This window comes from Schistocerca gregaria, chromosome 10 (genome assembly GCF_023897955.1).
Source record: "Schistocerca gregaria isolate iqSchGreg1 chromosome 10, iqSchGreg1.2, whole genome shotgun sequence".
NCBI classification, from domain to species: domain Eukaryota; kingdom Metazoa; phylum Arthropoda; class Insecta; order Orthoptera; family Acrididae; genus Schistocerca; species Schistocerca gregaria.
Window position 1 is genome coordinate 86,309,864 of NC_064929.1, and position 19,425 is coordinate 86,329,288.

General features: G+C 39.2%; 1 protein-coding gene and 1 long non-coding RNA gene across 7 annotated transcripts in view; one reads left to right on the plus strand and one right to left on the minus strand.

The window, feature by feature from the left end:
* Window positions 1–536: 536 nt before the first annotated feature.
* On the minus strand, window positions 537–19,041 carry LOC126293705 (uncharacterized). Of its 5 annotated transcripts, XR_007552347.1 has the most exons (4): window positions 15,042–15,152; window positions 1,846–6,706; window positions 1,349–1,738; window positions 537–761 (listed from the first exon to the last, which is right to left on the minus strand). It is a non-coding gene; the product is annotated as an uncharacterized LOC126293705 (long non-coding RNA). The 5 variants fall into 5 exon arrangements; XR_007552346.1 differs by lacking the exon at window positions 15,042–15,152 and adding an exon at window positions 16,073–19,041 and having other exon boundaries at window positions 1,349–6,706; XR_007552344.1 differs by having other exon boundaries at window positions 1,349–6,706.
* Window positions 15,031–19,425, plus strand: part of LOC126293702 (glycerol-3-phosphate dehydrogenase [NAD(+)], cytoplasmic) — a 96,189-nt gene continuing 91,794 nt past the window's right edge. For both annotated transcript variants that reach the window (XM_049987009.1, XM_049987010.1), the window contains exon 1: window positions 15,031–15,614. In XM_049987009.1, the coding sequence (XP_049842966.1) occupies window positions 15,352–15,614 (263 nt within the window). In that variant the 5' untranslated portion in view covers window positions 15,031–15,351. The remainder of the gene's footprint in view (window positions 15,615–19,425) is intronic.

Genomic DNA, 19,425 nt, shown 5'->3' on the forward strand with positions numbered 1-19,425 from the left:
CAATTTCCTGCTTGATGTTCTCTGGCAACCTTTTACAGACTTTTGCCCCAGAAAATGAAACTTCATTCTAACCCCAGAGATGGATGTACAGCCTATATGGAAATTATTTCTACTTCTCACATTGTGGTTGTAAACTGCCAAGTTCATCCTACATCATTCTCACTATTAACCGTAAGCGAGTACATCTATTGGCACACGAGTGCGAAGTCAATTTAAACATAAACGGAAATATGCAACTGAGAAAACAGTTAAATTACAAGGAGTCTGAGTGGCTGGCTATGCTTAGCTCGAGAACCTTTTCAGTGTTTTCCCGAGCAGTGTTATCAATGTTGTCTCCAGACGTTAAACCTCTCTCCCTGCTTGTAATAGAAAATGTAAACATAAATTTTTAACAACAGCACTTACACTGTCATTTAAAAATAAGGCCGGCAATCTTTTTACTGTAGTAATAAAAAAGTTGTAGTCCTTGTATTCACATAACAATGTAACGAATTTGTCGGTTAAAAAGCAATGCAAACATTAAGCAGTAACAAAAATATTTTTCAAAGTTTATATTTCAAACATCAGTCACTGAATTCAGCACACAATTTACAATTTATACAGATGACACAGTTCTACACCAGATTGCAGTGTTAAGAGAGATTACAAAAAAAGGCAGTAAGAATGGTAGCCAAAAGAAGAGAGAGCCTTGTAGAGATATCTTCAGAAAATATAAAATTCTTACGGTGTACTCCATGTATATACTGCAGACAGTCATGTTTCTGAAATAAAATCCTGATTTAATATGAGAAACAGTAATGTACACAACTATGATACATGGGGAAGGGAAAATTTTCATAGAATTGTGACCAATAAAAAGGCAACGGACCACAGCCCACACAGAATGGGAGCAATTTTCTACAATGCACTACCCTGTGAACTCAAGAAAGTAAATCTAAATATGCTAAAGAGTAGACTGAAGCAATTATTAATAGAGAAGTGTTGTTACTCTATAGAGGACTTTAAGTTGTAGTGCCATTTTGGAAAGCAGTGTCCGATCTATCAGTGGTATGAAACAATGTAATTATACACTGTATTACGTGTACTGTACTATTATAAATATAAGCTAAATTGTATTACACTATAGAGGAATATACTTGTAGTGCCCTTTTGAAAAATAATGTGTACAGACGTGTCGGATCCATATGTTGTTATGAAAGAATGTAAATATTTTACTGCGTATGTGTAATGTAATCTAAATTTTCCTGACAATGTCCAAAAACTTTTTGTTATATGGACAGAAATTAAATAAATAAAGTAAGTTACAAAAGCAGCACAGCTCTAGTACCAAATACTATCGTTGTCATACCTTCAATTGCAAAATCCGAAATGTGACTGACTGCATCTACATCTGCATCTGAGTCTACATCCACACTCTGCAAACTACTGAGGAGTGTCGAAAGGTACTTCCCGCCTCTTCCAGATTACACTATTACGTGTGTGAGTGGATCAGTTTTCAGATTCTGGCCATTCTGATAGCTTGTACACAATGCTTATGCTTGAAAACATCATCACTGCTGAAACTGTACAGAAACAGAAATAAAGAAAACACAAGTTTTACCTCATCCATTGGCAGCCTACTCATTCATTCATTTGCTCACACAGTGTGTTCTGTAAATGCCATAACGAAAGGGTGCATTCAGGAATGTAGAGTGACCCAATTTACACATTAACAGACAGCAGGCACTACCGGTGGCATCTGTAAAGTATACAGACAATGAATTATAACTGGAGATAATCTACTCAAACTGCTAATTACTACTAGATTACTACATGTGTGCACATTGAGGAAAACAGTTACCGTACTTTGAAAACCCACTGCTTCATCTTCTACACTACTCAGCTGCTGATATCATCTGATACTGCAAACACCGCAGCTCGTGGTCTTGCGGTAGCGTTCTCGCTTCCCGCGCACGGTGTCCCTGGTTTGATTCCCGGCGGAGTCGGGGATTTTCCCTACCTCGAGATGACTGGATGTTGTGTCATCTTCAGCATCATCATTCATCCCCATTACGGTTGGAGGAAGGCAAGGCAATGGCAAACCACCTCCGCTAGGACCTTACCTAGTCAGCACTGCAGGTCTCGCGCATTGCTCCCTACGCTCCTCGGAGTATGGGACCTATCATCATCATCATCATCATCATCATCGTCACTGCAAACATAGCCTTTTAACTTTACCCAGCTGTCTGTGTACTGGCAAAGGCTGGGATGCAGCTAATACACACATTACAGTTAAGCAGAAGTTACGTTCTTCAGTCAAAGTAATGTGATAAACTGTAAAAGGAGTAACTTGTGAGGTATTCATTTTCCTGCCTGATATACACTGGTCAGGAATGTAAATCTCCATTCCAACCCTAGAGAGGGCTGCACAGTCCATGTTGAAGTTATTTCTGCTTCTACTGCTGTTTTCTTTTGTTATGTTTTAGAGTGCAAAAACAACTAGAGTCATACAAACCCATATCAAAACCGTAGAACACGAAGACAGAGGGGAGTTGAAAAATGACTACACATCAGTCCCAATCAAAGAAAGAGAAGACAGCTAAAAATAGGGACGTGAAGAAAGGTCTATAAATTTACTAAGATGGTATCTGTTCTTTTGGACATGACCGAAAGAACAGATACCATCTTAGTAAATATATAGTTACAGCTCACCTTCCTACTTTAAGTGTCTCATTTCCTAATCTAATTCCCTCAGCATCAGCCGACTTAATTTGACTACATTCCATTATCCTCGTTTTACTTTTGTTGATGTTCATCTTATATCCTCCTTTCAAGACACTGTCCATTCTGTTCAACTGCTCTTCCAAGTCCTTTGCTGTCTCTGACAGAATTACAATGTCATCGGTGAACCTCAATGTTTTTATTTCTTCTCCGCGGATTTTAATACCTACTCCAAATTTTTCTTTTGTTTCCTTTACTGCTTGCTCAATATACAGATTGAATAACATCGGGGAGAGGCTACAACCCTGTCTCACTCTCTTCCCAACCACTGCTTCCCTTTAATGCCCCTCGAATTCTTATAACTGCCATCTGGTTTCTGTACAAATTGTAAATAGCCTTTCGATCCCTGTATTTTGCCCCTGGCACCCTTAGAATTTGAAAGGGAGTATTCCAGTCAACATTGTCAAAAGCTTTCTCTAAGCCTACAAATGCTAGAAATGTAGGTTTGCCTTTCCTTAATCTTTCTTCTAAGATTCTCTCAATATTGACCACAAATGCCTTTAGGGAGCACACCTATTGGCACAAAGGTGCACCAGTTCTCAGGTTATGCAAGGTGTTCGATTATTGACTTTACACAAGCACGCTTTTGTAGAATACACACTTTTTCACTGTAGCTGCAATGCGTCTGGAGACTGGGTTGTAGGGTACAACTGAGTTAAACATATACACAGGATGCTGTCGACCTTGACTGGAGGTGAACACAGTGAGAGATACATTTGAGAGCATAGCAGGCAGAACAGAACCTGTTCGCTAACATATCCACGTGATGTTACTACATCAGTTTGTTACTCATCTGGATACCCAGGGGCTTCACACATAGAGCCTTGTCTAATGTATGGCCACCAATGCACATTTCCCCTGCCTGCAAGTCATTTTTATTTGTTCAGAATTGCATAATATGACTTTTTGAGAGACTGAGGGTTAAGCCGTCAGCTGGGAAACAGTTGTAGCTTCAACCCCAAGATGACAAATATTACTGTTTCTGAAGGGTCCTGCAGTGTCCCCAGTAAATTGTTTAGTTACACAAAGAACAGCAGAGGGCCGAGCACCAGACCTTGTGGCAACCTGCTGCATCATTTGCTAAGGTGGCTTGTTTTCTATTGCTAGAATATGCCTATCCATGCAAGATGACAGATCTTTAGCACTATACTATTCTAGTTTCCCTAGCAGAATTTTATGATCTACATAGTCAAAGAAACAGTGAGATCACAGAAAAAGCTGAGGGCTTAATTTTTCTAGTTAAATTCTACTACAATTGAGCTTGTGAGATCATAAATTGCGTTCTCAGTATAGAAACATTTACAGAAACCAAACTGAGCTGTTGTTAACAGGCTATTCTCGGTTCAGCATTCTGTCACAAGATACTACATTTCGAAAACATTGGCAGGAGTGAGATTGGTCTACTATCAGATGTCAGTTTCTTATTTCCACTTTCATGTATTGGCATCGCTACTGTATACTTGTCTTTCAGCAGACACCCCTCGACTCATCAAATGTAACTGAAGGGTAGCATAATGAAGTCAGCACAAAATTTTAGTACTTTGCCTGAGATACCATCACAACCAGAGAAGTTACTACTTTTTAGTGACTTAATGATTTTTGTGATGTCTGTAACAGATGAATTGTTGAAAGTTATCACTAAGACATGTAAAGGCTTCAACAGCCATTTCTATTTTGTATTGTTCATAAAATAATGCACTACTCCTAATATTAATAATAGTGGGTACGGATTTAGGAACAGGATCAAAAGCTACAGATTTCTCAAGCACAGAGTTCCAAATCTCCCACTGACTCTTTTGTGTGTTTTTCTATAATTCTGTCACACCTTTACAAAACTCGTGTTTTATTCTCCATTTCTATTGCACCTTTACAAAACTCGATTTTGCAGAAATGAGAAATTGTTTAATTTACACACACATAGCAGTTTCTTCCCATTCTGCTCGTGTAGTAGCTCTAGCTATTACCATTGCTCGAGACATGTTATCTGTTAATTGTTTTCCTTTAGAAAGTCCTTTAGAAAGTAAATATAGTGAAAGTCTCAGGCAGTAGATGGAAAACCACTTTAACTTTCTCTGAAGAATCCTACCTATCACACACTAGAAATTGCCAACACTCCACAGAAGAATTCTGTGGATTTTTCCAGTGTACTATACTCCTTGTCCAAGTTCCAGTTATCCGCTTCAGCCAATTACATCCTTGCCGCAAAGAGGTCCACTCGGAAATCCGTGAGCTCCTCGGAGAAACTCTCGGAAGCGGACACTGCTCGTGTCGGCAGCACAATCGTGACTCATGACGGGTGGCGACAGCTCAAAGACTGTAAATATTGATCTGTGTGAGAAGGCCTCTGGCGAAGAGAACGAGTCCGAGAGGCACCATATTCTCTCCCACAACAACATCCGAGGACAGCAGACAACCACCTCTTTCTGTTTTCAGGGTAAACACGACACCATGATGAATACGGTACGCTGGTAAATTGTGTGACACGGGTAGCCGGTGTCAGACTCGGACAGTCGTGTGCCGAGTGCCCACACCAAATACTGTGTCCGGCAGAAAGTGGCGGCTCACCCACTCCCGAAGTTATGCAGATCCCAAAAAGGAGGAGAACCCTCAGGGACTTGGGGAGAGGGGGAAAGAAAGTACTATTGCCTCATCTGTTTTAACACAGCTGCTGTTTATCTCTGTCAGTAGAACAATTTCTAGCTTAATCTGTAAATAATGAATTGCATATACAGTACATCACTGCTTGTCAGGTAGGTTTATAACAAACACTGCTACTTATCGTGTGGTCAGCTTAACCTTTCAATACCTCAATATACGGGCCCCCAGGCATAAGTACATCTACAGTAGATATTATTACAGGTTTTGAAGTCACAATATGTGGAATGTCTTAAGTGCTCAATGTCCGAGGTGCTCGTATTGCTAACCTTCAGCATTTACACATTCCTGTAGCGGGGTTTGTACACTCGAGCACATTTTCACACAGAGTTATTTACAATTAAGAACGTCTCGAGACAATTTTGTTACGAACTGACACTTGTCGTCAACAGTGTGCAGTTTCCTTGCGAAGCCTTTACCTCCGATAATGCCCCAAAAGAAAAAGTCAGTCGGAGTAAGATCTGGCGATTGTGGTGGCCACATGGTTGGCCACCATTTGGCTATCCACCTATCAGGTAACCTGTTGTCGAGAAACCCACACGCTGTCGAAGAATAGTGGTGAGACGCTCTGTCTCGCCGGAAGTAGAACTTCTCATTATCTCGATGTATACGTCATTGTGGAAGACCGGTATCCTGCAACAAGTTAAGATAAGGTACCGTAGGTAACAGTTGTATGGAAAAATAAATGTGAGTGATGATCCCTTGATGTGAAAGGCACGCCTGGATTGGAGCCCTAGGTCGACGCACTTGCTTTTCAATTACAGCTTGGGGATTTAGTACACACAGGTGTGCCTATTAGCAACATCTGACAGCTTAAAATTTGGTTCATCGAACTGATAATTTTTTACAATTGTGCCATCAATCCACATTTCTACATTCAAAAGAATCTTGCAAAATTCTAAATGGTGACATGGGTCATCCTCTAGTAACCCGTGAAGTTGGCTGATGCACTTGCAAACTTAAATACTGCATTAGAAGACTCGAGGATCTACAGCAAATGGCCAACTTGGCACAGACTTTCCATTCGAGTTTGTTTCGGCTTCGGCCTATGGAACTAACATTTCATTTTCATTGCTAGTACTACTCACAGGTCGACCACTCTTCGGCACATTACAGGTAGACCCAGTGCAATCAAATTCGATGGCAACTGATAGTCTATTCCACGGAGGTGTACTAGATTCTCCCGTCCATTTCTGTTGAGCCTTTTTGGCACATTCTGTCCTCCAGTATTGTTTCGTTATCCACTTCTGTCGGTCGTTGCTTAAATTACCGGCCACAATTATCAGAAAATCTGGAAAGAAATAGAAGAATGGTCTTAGTTAAAAATACTGTATTATACCTACTGCACAACTGCTTATGCATTCCCCTATATATATTCAGGTAACCTGAAGGTGGGTAATGAGATACATTTTTAATTATTTTTTTATAGCTATTTTCAGTTCCTTGCTTTATGTTCAATGGCACCAGAGTAGATTACTCCATCTTGAACCATGCACAAGGAGACGAAAATTGTTTTAGTGTCTCGTATCGTGACTCCTTACATCATAGCTCAGTTGAAACAGATTTTTATCATCAGCAACTAAGACAATTAAGGAGAAAATATGTTGGGAAGCGAGGGGAAAACTTCCAAGATATTAAAAAGGCTTCTCAACAAGTTACATTCATCTAGTTAGCACAATATTCTTACTGTTCATTTCTTCTTTATAAACAAGTTACTTTAGGTGCATGCCTAAGAAGGTAATTCCATATGAGAACAGGCAATAAAATGAGTCAACACTCTTGTCTTCAGGTCACTATAATGAGAGTTGCTTCTGAGTGTAAAACACTGAACTGAGCTTCTCAATTAGTTTATCGGTGTGTTGACTCCTTTTCAGCTTGAAAATTCCCGGCAGATTAAAACTGTGTGCAGTACTGAGGATCGAACTAAGGACCTTCAGTAACATCCCTGTGAGTGAGCCACATCTCGGCAATATCCTTTCTTCCAGGAGTGCCAGTATAACAATTTTTGCAGGAGAACTTCTGTGAAAATTGGAAGGTAGGAGACGATATACTGACTGAAGTACAGCTCTGAGAATGAGTCTTGAGTTGAGCTGGGGTAACTCAGATGGTAGAGCACTCCCCAGCTGATGGCAGAGGCCCCGAGTTTGTCTCAGTCCGGCCCACAGTTTTAATCTGTCAGCAAGTTTCGTGTTGGTGCACAATCCGCTGCAGAGGAAAAATGTCATCCCTTTTAACTTGTTATCTAATCAGATGCTCCATTCAGAGTATGACCATTAACGTCTACTTCTGCTGCTAATATTTCATTATCGTTGACCTGAAATTGCAGAATACGAGTGTTTGTGACATTAAGACTTAAATTGATTGCTGTGAAACAACTGTAACCTCTTTGAGTATTCAGTGCTGAGGGAACGATGTGAGACTACCATGTTTACCTTCATTTACTCACACAATGCCATTGTGAAGAGAGTCTTGAGGGGCACAGAATGAGTCAGATTATAAGTTAACTGATGGATGCAGCAACTGGGGTGGCATTGGTGATTGTAATTTCACTGTTTATTCTAAATTTACTATTATTATTTTAAATGATCCAGGTGTGGGTTCTTGGTAAAACACTGTACAGAGACTGAAAATAGCAACCATAAATTTAAAATTTACCAAAAAAGAGTCCATAATAGACACATTCATCAAAGCTTCCTGTCAGCATTCTGTACCTACAAACATGCAGCATTCCATCACATCGATCCCCCAACTTCTTTGTATCTCCATTTTCCAATAACGCTATGACTAGGAACTCAATACAATAAAAACAATAGCCACACATAATAAATTTAATTCCAACATTACACACAAAATACTCAATAAAAAAATTCAAGAAGCAACCCATATACCTACTGTATCAATGAACAACATAGATAGACTGGAAAGGAAATGGTGCAGCTTACCTCATTAGGAAAATTGCAAATAGGACAAGCAACATTTGAAAGGCAATGGGTTATTCTGTGCTTTTCTATATCCCACAGGCAGTTCATAGAAGTCTCTTCACTCTAAAGATAAACCATCAGACATTATGAAAAGCTGGGCTTACGATCTCACCTGCCGAGAGTGTCAGTTTTACCATACTGAATAGACTGGGACGTCAATCTGCTCTACACTAAGAAAATACTATAGAAATTGTAGGTTACAGAAGCCAGATTCATCCTTTGCTGAACAGTGTGTAAATGAAAATCACAGGCACATAATAGATATATAGGCCCTACATCCTACACGTAAAAGGAAAGGATGCAAAGCTTACTCAGTTAGAAATTTTAGAAATTAAGAAACAGATGTGTGTATCCCTACATTTATTACTGAATGAACACATTCAGTTATTCAGCCCTTTTAGACAATATTGCAAAGTCTACACAGAGAAAGAACCTTGGTCCCTTCATTCGCATAACAAAAAATTCTGTAATTTGACGCGTTCCTGAGCACAGCCCTACTCCAGTATAATTTGTCAAAATTGTTAACAGAAATATTTTTTACAATTTAAGTCACGAATTGAAAGGTTCAGAATCGGCATGTTTATATGTTTATTTTATTTATTTATTTATTTAGCAGCTTATGATGTACACCTATGAAGTAAGTCCAAGTACATATTTGCTTTGTCAGTTTTCCAATAAAATCCATTACTTTTACTGATTCTAATTATAATTTTGCTAAGATAACTAATAAATTTTCACCACAAAATTTCTGAAAATTAATATACGAAGCCCCCCATGAACCATGGACCTTGCCGTTGGTGGGGAGGCCTGCGTGCCTCAGCGATACAGATAGCCGTACCGTAGGTACAACCACAACGGAGGGGTATCTGTTGAGAGGCCAGACAAACATGTGGTTCCTGAAGAGGGACAGCAGCCTTTTCAGTAGTTGCAGGGGCAACAATCTGGATGATTGACTGATCTGGCCTTGTAACAATAACCAAAACGGCCTTGCTGTGCTGGTACTGCGAAAGCAAGGGGAAACTACGGCCGCAATTTTTCCCGAGGGCATGCAGCTTTATTGTATGATTAAATGATGATGGCATCCTCTTGGGTAAAATATTCCGGAGGTAAAACAGTCCCCCATTCGGATCTCCGGGCGGAGACTACTCAAGAGGATGTTGTTATCAGGAGAAAGAAAACTGGCGTTCTACGGATCGGAGCGTGGAATGTCAGATTCCTTAATCGGACAGGTAGGTTAGAAAATTTAAAAAGGGAAATGGATAGGTTAATGTTAGATATAGTGGGAATTAGTGAAGTTCGGTGGCAGGAGGAACAAGACTTCTGGTCAGTTGACTACAGGGTTATAAACACAAAATCAAATAGGGGTAATGCAGGAGTAGGTTTAATAATGAATAGGAAAATAGGAATGCGGGTAAGCTACTACAAACAGCATAGTGAACGCATTATTGTGGCCAAGATAGATACGAAGCCCACGCCTACTACAGTAGTACAAGTTTATATGCCAAATAGTTCTTCAGATGACGAAGAAATGTTTGATGAAATAAAAGAAATTATTCAGGTAGTGAAGGGAGATGAAAATTTAATACTCATGGGCTACTGGAATTCGGTAGTAGGGAAAGGGAGAGAAGGAAACATGGTAGGTGAATATGCATTGGGACTAAGAAATGATAGAGGAAGCCGCCTGGTAGAATTTTGTGCAAAGCATAACTTAATCATAGCTAACACTTGGTTCAAGAATAGTGAAAGAAGGCTGTATACATGGAAGAACCCTGGAGATACTGACGGGTTTCAGATAGATTCTATAATGGTAAGACAGAGATATAGGAACCAGGTTTTAAATTGTAAGACATTTCCAGGGGCAGATGTGGGCTCTGACCACAATGTATTGGCTATGAACTGTAGATTAAAACTGAAGAAACTGCAAAAAGGTGGTAATTTAAGGAGATGGGACCTGGATAAACTGAAAGAACCAGAGGTTGTACAGAGTTTCAGGGAGAGCATAAGGGAACAATTGACAGTAATGGGGGAAAGAAATAAAGTAGAATAAGAATGGGTAGCTTTGAGGGATGAACTAGTGAAAGCAGCAGAGGATAAGTAGGTAAAAGGGCAAGGACTAGTAGAAATCCTTGGGTAACAGAAGAAATATTGAATTTAATTGATGAAAGGAGAAAATATAAAAATGCAGCAAATGAAGCAGGCAAAAAGGAATACAATCGTCTCAAAAATGAGATCGACAGGAAGTGCAAAATGGCTAAGCAGGGATGGCTAGAGGACAAATGTAAGGATGTAGAGGCTTATCTCACTAGGGCTAAGATAGATACTGCCTACAGAAAAATTAAAGAGACCTTTGGAGATAAGAGAACCACTTGTATGAACATCAAGAGCTCAGATGGAAACCCAGTTGTAAGCAAAGAAGGGAAAGCAGAAAGGTGGAAGGAGTATATAGAGGGTCTATACAAGGGTGATGTACTTGAGGACAATATTATGGAAATGTAAGAGGATGTAGATGAAGATGAAATGGGAGATATGATATTGCGTGAAGAGTTTGACAGAGCTCTGAAAGACCTGAGTCGAAACAAGGCCCCCAGAGTAGACAACATTCCATTGGAACTACTGACGGCCTTGGGAGAGTCAGTCCTGACAAAACTCTAACATCTGGTGAGCAAGATGTATGAAACAGGCGAAATACCCTCGGACTTCAAGAAGAATATAATAATTCCAATCCCGAAGAAAGCAGGTGCTGACAGATGTGAAAATTACCAAACTATCAGTTTAATAAGCCACAGCTGCAAAATATTAACACGAATTCTTTACAGATGAATATAAAAACTAGTAGAAGCCGACCTCGGGGAAGATGAGTTTGGGTTCCGTAGAAACACTGGAACACGTGAGGCAATACTGACCTTACGACTTATATTAGAAGAAAGATTAAGGAAAGGCAAACCTACATTTCTAGCATTTGTAGACTTGGAGAAAGCTTTTGACAATGTTGACTGGAATACTCTCTTTCAAATTCTAAAGGTGGCAGGGGTAAAATACAGGGAGCGAAAGGCTATTTACAATTTGTACAGAAACCAGATGGCAGTTATAAGAGTCGAGGGGCATGAAGGGGAAGCAGTGGTTGGGAAGGGAGTGAGACAGGGTTGTAGCCTATCCCCGATGTTATTCAATCTGTATATTGAGCAAGCAGTAAAGAAAACAAAAGAAAAATTTGGATGTAAGCGGTATCTATCTTACCCCTAGTGAGATAAGCCTCTACATCCTTACATTTGTCCTCTAGCCATCCCTGCTTAGCCATTTTGCACTTCCTGTCGAACTCATTTTTGAGACGTTTGTATTCCTTTTTGCCTGCTTCATTTAATGCGTTTTTATAATTTCTCCTTTCATCAATTACATTCAATATTTCTTCTGTTATCCAAGGGTTTCTACTAGCCCTCGTCTTTTTACCTATTTGATTTCTGCTGCCTTCACTATTTCATCCCTCAAAGCTACCCATTCTTCTTCTACTGTATTTCTTTCCCCCATTTCTGTCAATTGTTCCCTTATGCTTTCCCTGAAACTCTCTACAACCTCTGGTTCTTTCAGTTTATCCAGGTCCCATCTCCTTAAATTACCACCTTTTTGCAGTTTCTTCAGTTTTAATCTACAGTTGACCACATCTGCCCCTGGAAATGTCTTACAATTTAAAACCTGGTTCCTATATCTCTGTCTTACCATTATATAATCTATCTGATACCTTTTAGTATTTCCAGGGTTCTTCCATGTATACAACCTTCTTTCACGATTCTTGAACCAAGTATTAGCTATGATTAAGTTATGCTCTGTGCAAAATTCTACCAGGTGGCTTTCTCTACCATTTCTTAGTCCCAATCCATATTCACCTACCACGTTTCCTTCTCTCCCTCTTCCTACTACCGAATTCCAGTCATCCATGAGTATTAAATTTTCATCTCCCTTCACTACCTGAATAATTTCTTTTATTTCATCATACATTTCTTCAATTTCTTCGTCATCTGCAGAGCTAGTTGGCATATAAACTTGTACTACTGTAGTAGGCATGGGCTTCATGTCTATCTTGGGCGCTATAATACGTTCACTATGCTGCTTGTAGTAGCTTACCTGTACTCCTATTTTTTTTTATTCATTATTAAACCTACACCTACATTACCCTTATTTGATTTTGTATTTATAACCCTATATTCATCTGACCAAAAGTCTTGTTCCTCCTTTCAACGAATTTCACTAATTCCCACTATATCTAACTTTAACCTATCCATTTCCCTTTTTAAATTTTCTAACCTATCAGCCGAATTAAGGGATCTGACATTCCACACTCCAATCCATACAACGCCAGTTTCCTTTCTCCTGTTGTTTAATGAAGTACAATTTTAAAATACACATTGGTGAACTGTCGTCTCTCTACAAACATTAAAAATTAGCACAAAAATGTCTGCTTTAAAGGGAAGCTGCTTTTTTTATGCTAAACAGCATTTCTTCTTTGATTATCTTCTCAATGCTCTCCATAATTTGCTCTCCCTTTCTACTTATCCCTCCACACAGTTATTGTATAACGCATTTTATTTCACACAAACAACATACCCAGCACTTTCTTGTTCTCTTCAGGCTGGATCCTGAAGCTCAGAATTCTTCTTCCCATTTGTTCAACTTCTCAACATATTTTCAGTAAGATATAGGAATAATCATTACTGTGAAGAAACAATAATCGGATTAAGCCATGCTATCATTAAAAATTCAAGCATTCATTCCAAGGAATTTTGATTGTGAGCCAACTACTCTAATTCTTCAGATATGTAGCAATCACATGATTTATTTAGTTTTTGATTTTTACAACTCAAAAAATTAACCTTAATTGTTCAGGCCAAGTGATGCTTTAAATTTGTATCCTACCAATGTTTTCATGCAGTGAGTGCCCAAGTATATTAACAGGCAGACTGTGTGAAATAAAGTGCAGACTTTATTACGCAATGTCCCTACAGAGCATACTGGAATACATAAAGACCTGCTAAAATATGTGAATGTGCTGTTTAATTAAATTAATATTGGCCGTTTATTGTCAATACGGCTGCATGACAACCGTTACTTGATGTATAAACTATGGTCATGACATCTAGGAGCAGTTTGCAAATTATGTGGCACCGATTTAACGATCTTCCACCGTGAATGTATTTCATAAAAATTCCAAGTAATGTAAGGATTGCAAAGCAGGAAGAGTGAATTTAACTCCATGTGGATGTGGTCCACACTCTGATATGGACACACTGATCAAGTTTTCATACAGTTATGACAGATTGTCACAATCAAATACTACAATGGTTCTATCAGAAAGTCAAGGCCAACCATTCCACCGTTCCTCTCAGAGCTGACATTGCATTGACCTCAAGTTATCTGCTAGTCCTAAAATGCAAAGAGAATTTTTGAAACAAGTTGGCCCTGTCTTCCATGTTTAAGAAACAGTGGAAATGCAGGGACAAAAAAAAACCTGTGAGAAGAAAGATGGAAACAAGAATAAAGCAAGTCACTCTGATCCAGAACCATTGTCAACAGCTTCTCATAAAATTATCATTGTTTCCTCAGAAAGCAATATAAAACTGAAATAAAAGCTATGTTAAACAGAAACTAAATTTTTAAGCTTCTGAAGCATTTTAAACGCTGACGCCTATATACAGAAAAGATACAAATATCTTATATCAATGTTTTTCTAAAAGCTTTCTGTTACTTTCAGCTGGATAACAAGATATCAGCGTGTTTAGTAACAAGCAAAAATTTACAAATGGTTCCAGACCTACACCGTCACTAATCGTTTACATGCTGTAACGACGGCGGCAAATTATAGTATTCCCAAAACGTATGGACCGACGATTGTCATACAGAGTGATGAATCTGCCTTAAACATTTTTAAGTTAAATGCGAATAGTTCTAGGTTGCAGAACAAGATTCTAAACGTTAGGGTTTAAACTAGGTTCCTGCGAAGCACTAAATTTTGGCTTTTATAATTTAGCCTACTGCACATATTACTCAGTTGCAAAATATCGCTTACACTGTTACGTAGTTACACAATTTGATATACACGCGATATTTATTACTAATGAACCCTTCGGTATTCAAAAAGTACGACCCAATACGGTCGCATCCAAAATGAAAAATATTAAATTTAAATAAATATACAAGAGACTTGATGCCTTTATAAGCTGTCTAAAACGAGATCTTCAGCTTTTTACACTTCTTGTGTAATGCACTTGCTTTGGAATTCGCAATATTCGATATAAATATGTAGTTTGCCCACGGCAACATGTTGGAAATACTATATCATGTTCAGGAAAATAGATAAGGCAGGTGATCTGTTACCTAGCACTAAATGGAAAATGTATAACAGACTACGTTGATGACCCACAACTTATGTCCTCCCTGGTAATATGTCCGCTGCGGAAAGTGGGTGATGGTATTTTCACGCGAAAGTAAAGCTGTATGTACTGTATGTGGTGCGAGCGAGCGTTTGGTGGAGTTCAGGGGCACACATCAATAAGTCAAATGCTTATTTTGTAAGAGGCTTTTAATTGCTGTGAACGGCCGATAAATACTGTTTTAGGCTGCGAATATTTCAAACACGAGTTAAGTTCCAGATACCTCGTTTCTCCGCATCCTCGTCATTTTACTATTAGATTTCGGGACTTGTGTTATACGACATGAGCAGTGTTGCTTTTGGCATCAGTCATTTGTGCCTGGATTCGAGAACTGCGAACGTGATCTAATTCTGTTCAGTGGAGGTCTTCTGATTGACTCAGGACAAGGGCAGAAGAGTTAACTTTTACGTACAGTGATACGACATCAAATGCTTTACTAAGATAAGTTATATCAATATAATATGCAACCTTAATTATGTTTTAATATTTTATATAGCATACGCAAATTTGTCAATAGCGCAATACTTTACAAAATGCAAATGGCCAAGTTATTACGACTATCGACTGGTATAAAATCGATTTCATTGCAATTTGATGTTAATCGACCTTGCCGTTGGTTTTCGACTATCCTTGGCAACAGTTCTATAAAGACCAAATTCCAAGGTTTAAGGAAGCACGATACGCTGCTGTATCGGCGGAGGCAGTCTGTTATAGGTACGCAGAGCGGTCAGCACATACGTTCACATTTAGAAATGCCGAAGCAAAAGAAAGTTTGTATCATTGGCTCCGGTAACTGGTGAGTCGCGTTTCTGCATGATCTGTGTTTTCTTTGTGCTTCACAACACACCGTGTCACCATCTAAAAATTCAGCATGTTACGAACGATGCAGCTGTGTTTGCGCGACGATCGTTCACGAACTATAATGTAGTAGAACAGGTGAAAGGCTTGCTGTTTTTCTGTTGCGTGTCACCGTCTTAGAATGAGATAGTATGTTCCTTTTTGTTTTGTTTTTAGTTGCGATATACGCATGTCTAACCAATAGTGTAGATAATTGTGGAAACTTGCATTGCGCTCTACACGTATATGTTAGAACAGTGCATGTTGAATACACCTTATGAATTCCCACTAGTAATTAAAACTCCTAGTTGCACTATCGTTTTTAAACAAATTTTGAATTTATTCAATTTGAAATTAGATCCCAATTCTGACTCGAAGTTAAGAAAACTGAAAAATGCGTCTGTAAAAAGTACTGACCTTCAGTCTCGTGAGAATATCAGAACAACGACACTTCACTCAAACAACAAACACTACGTCACTGGCATAATTACAAGAGGATACGTCTGTGTAATAGTTTAACATGACGCGTCTGTTAGTCGCCCTTGAGACTCGGATGTTTGCGAAAAATTCGTACATCGTCATCCGCGGTAAGAGGTACTCTCAGCGTATTAATGATCTCGCACATTATGAATACATAAAACGTTCAAAACACTCGGAAGAACCCGACGCAGTACACAGTATTGTGCTGCAGCTTTGCTAATTATTACTGAGAGTTGGAAAGCCTGTGTACTGGATTTCTGGGATTGCTTATGCGTGTTACAAATGAGAAAGCAGATGCTGAAGAGCGTATAAAAGCTAATACATAAGCGCTCCCTTCCACTCTCTCAACCCCTCCCCAATACACGCACTCAGAAAAACATTAAATATCGTTGGCATTATTGGATATTACCCTCTCTGGAAGCCACATAAAAAGCGAATTGTAAATGGAATAAAGTTGGAAAAAATGTTTCAATTTTTATTTGTACTCTTGTCTAACATTGCCGCAGTAGGAAGTAATTATTGCTTTGCATTGCAAAAAAATTCATCTTAAAGTTACTAAATAATTTGTTAGTAGTTAACATGATGAGGTAACAGTCAGTAACACAAAATTAAACCATCTATGCAAAGTGACAATTCTGAACTGTTCCACCAACTGATACGCTACAACTACCTGTGTACTGACATTTGCTCTGTTGTTCATAAAGATAAGAAGAAAATATAGAGAAGGTAAACTGCACGTTCACATAAAGGATTGAAACCCCACACGAAAAGGACTGTAGAAGGGGCAGGTGCAGATAAAGAAGTGGAAGTAGCTATGTCAGTTGAAGTTGTGTAGAGAAAGACAAAGCCTGTTTGGAACACTAGACACATGCAGAATGTGGACAACAAACAATTCAGAAAAGATTATGATAAAAGCTTTTGAAATGTGTCGCTACAGTAAATGCTGTAGACTAAATGGGTAGATTGAGTAACTAGTGAGGAAGTACTCAGAAATTTATGGCACAGCCTAACTAAAAGGACCCAGCTGACAAGACACGTCCTGAGGTATCAAGGAATTGCGTGTGTGGTAATGGAAAGAAAGAAGGAGGGGGATGTTAAAGTTGAGGGAGATAAAGGCTTCTCTGCAGTAAGTAGTTGCAGACAGGTGTAGCTTGCAGTAGTACAGAGACAAAGAGCTTAGCATAAGGTCACAACGTATGAGGTGCCCAAAATGAGTGGTGACTTATATGTAGAGGCACAGGCTGTGGCAGTGGAAGACTGGGTGCATCCAGTGTCCTCGTGCAGTCAACCGTACTTAGTGCCTCGGTACTAGCTGCTGCTGCTGTACCTTTGAAAGGGTTAGCTGGAGCAAAGGCTGGCTCGAGTATGGCAGGGATATTGTGACAGGAGAGCCATTGATAACACAGAATGTGGCATGACAGTACTGGGTCTGGACCACTCTATGGTGCGTTTTGAGTGGCCTCGTGTCAGGTGAATACCTGTCTGACTAAAAGTTGCATAAAATGAATGGCCACTGGGTAGAATGCGCATTTAAATCAGAGGAAAGCTGTCCGGAGGCCTAGTAGGACATTAGGGAGGCCGTCACTCTGACGCTCTGTGGCACAGCATCCGAATGAAGTCTCTGTCGGCGGAGCCGTTCCGCGAGGTCATTGACAGTGGGATGGCAGGCACAGGTTTGAATACAGTTTGTGCCAAGCAATGGCAAGAGTGCTTTAAGGAGATAGGTCTCAAATTGTTTGTCAGTGGTGACGTGGAGAGGAACACTGTAGCACAGGATCCACTCGTGAAGGGAGGTCACAGTCGTAGTAGCTGCCGTTGTGTCCTTTGTAGGATAGATTTCGGGCCAACAAAAGAAATGGTCAGTCACGGTCGGTAGCTATTGGTAATCTTCAGATGGTGGTAAAAGTCCACTGGCATCAATGTGGATGTGCTCAAAGTGTTGATATTGTGGGATGAAAGTACCAATTGGAGCTGTAATGTGCCAAGTTATTTTGTCATCGTGTCACCAAATCTTGTGCGTAAATACCATTTATGTGTGTGACACAACGTAAGCAGTTAATTACAATGGATAATCATAAGATTGTAAAGCATCTATATTTATCATTTTACTGTACTTCAGAGGGAGCACAAAGAATCTGAGAGTTTACAGTGAATGCATAAAATGTAGCAGACAATTCACTGCCTGTAGACTAATATGAAGAGTTGCACCAAACCAATCTTAGGACTGGAAACAAAAATGCTTTGTTGCTGACGATGCGAAGATTTCAGTTGAACCTAATGGAGCAATTTCACCACCTGAAAATGTAAACAATATTTCCTCAGAAATTAATAAATTGGTCTTCGCAAACGGATTGTCACTAAATTTAGGTAAAGCACAATGCTCGGCCATGCCATTAGAAATAATTCTTGAGTGTAAATTGACAAAGGAAAAAACATACTGTAAACACATAGGCATTTACATTGATAAGAAGTTGAACTGAGTCACATGTCGCACTTCTTCTCAAACGTCTAAGCTCTGCAACTTTTGCATTAGAGATATTATCAGATTTTGCAGATTAAAATGCCAAAAGATAGAGTTAAACAGTGGAAAATTCGGGATGGAATAGTAAAAATATTATGAAAAGGAAATTTGCTACCGGCTGTATAGCAGAGATGTTGAGTTGCATACTGGCACAACAACAGCAACGACAAAAAGTCAGACAAAAGTTTTCAGCTGAACAGCCATCATCAGAACAGACAAAATAAATTTATACTCTCATGCACAAACGCCATTTAGATAAACGACATCACTGAGGAAAAAATTATGTGAATTGTGTGTTGCACAGTGGATGTCTCATTGTCAGTTGCTTAAACAGTATCCTGACGACAGGTTTTCAGAGAATGTATTCCCTTATAAAGTTTGCTGTCAACAGTCACAGCTCTAAAACAACACTGAGGTCCATAACTGTAATAAAAGACGGGGAAGTGATTACCATGTCCACCACTCGACCACAGTGTGGCATAGAAAAGAGTAAGTATTCGTCGGTAAAATTTTAACTGCCTACACTATGATACAAACAACTTAACATGTAGTAAAATTAATAATAATAGTGATAAGAAATCTTAGTTGGCATGTTGTCTCCCCCCCCCCCCCCCCCCAAGATGATATACTAGAATTGTAAAACTAATACATTCCTTATTAAAGTAAGATTTCCCAGGTATGATCCACAGAACATGCAAATAACTAACCAGCTTTCGCTATGACCTGCTTAGACTTCCTTATTCTGTCTTCTTAAAGCCATATTCTCTGC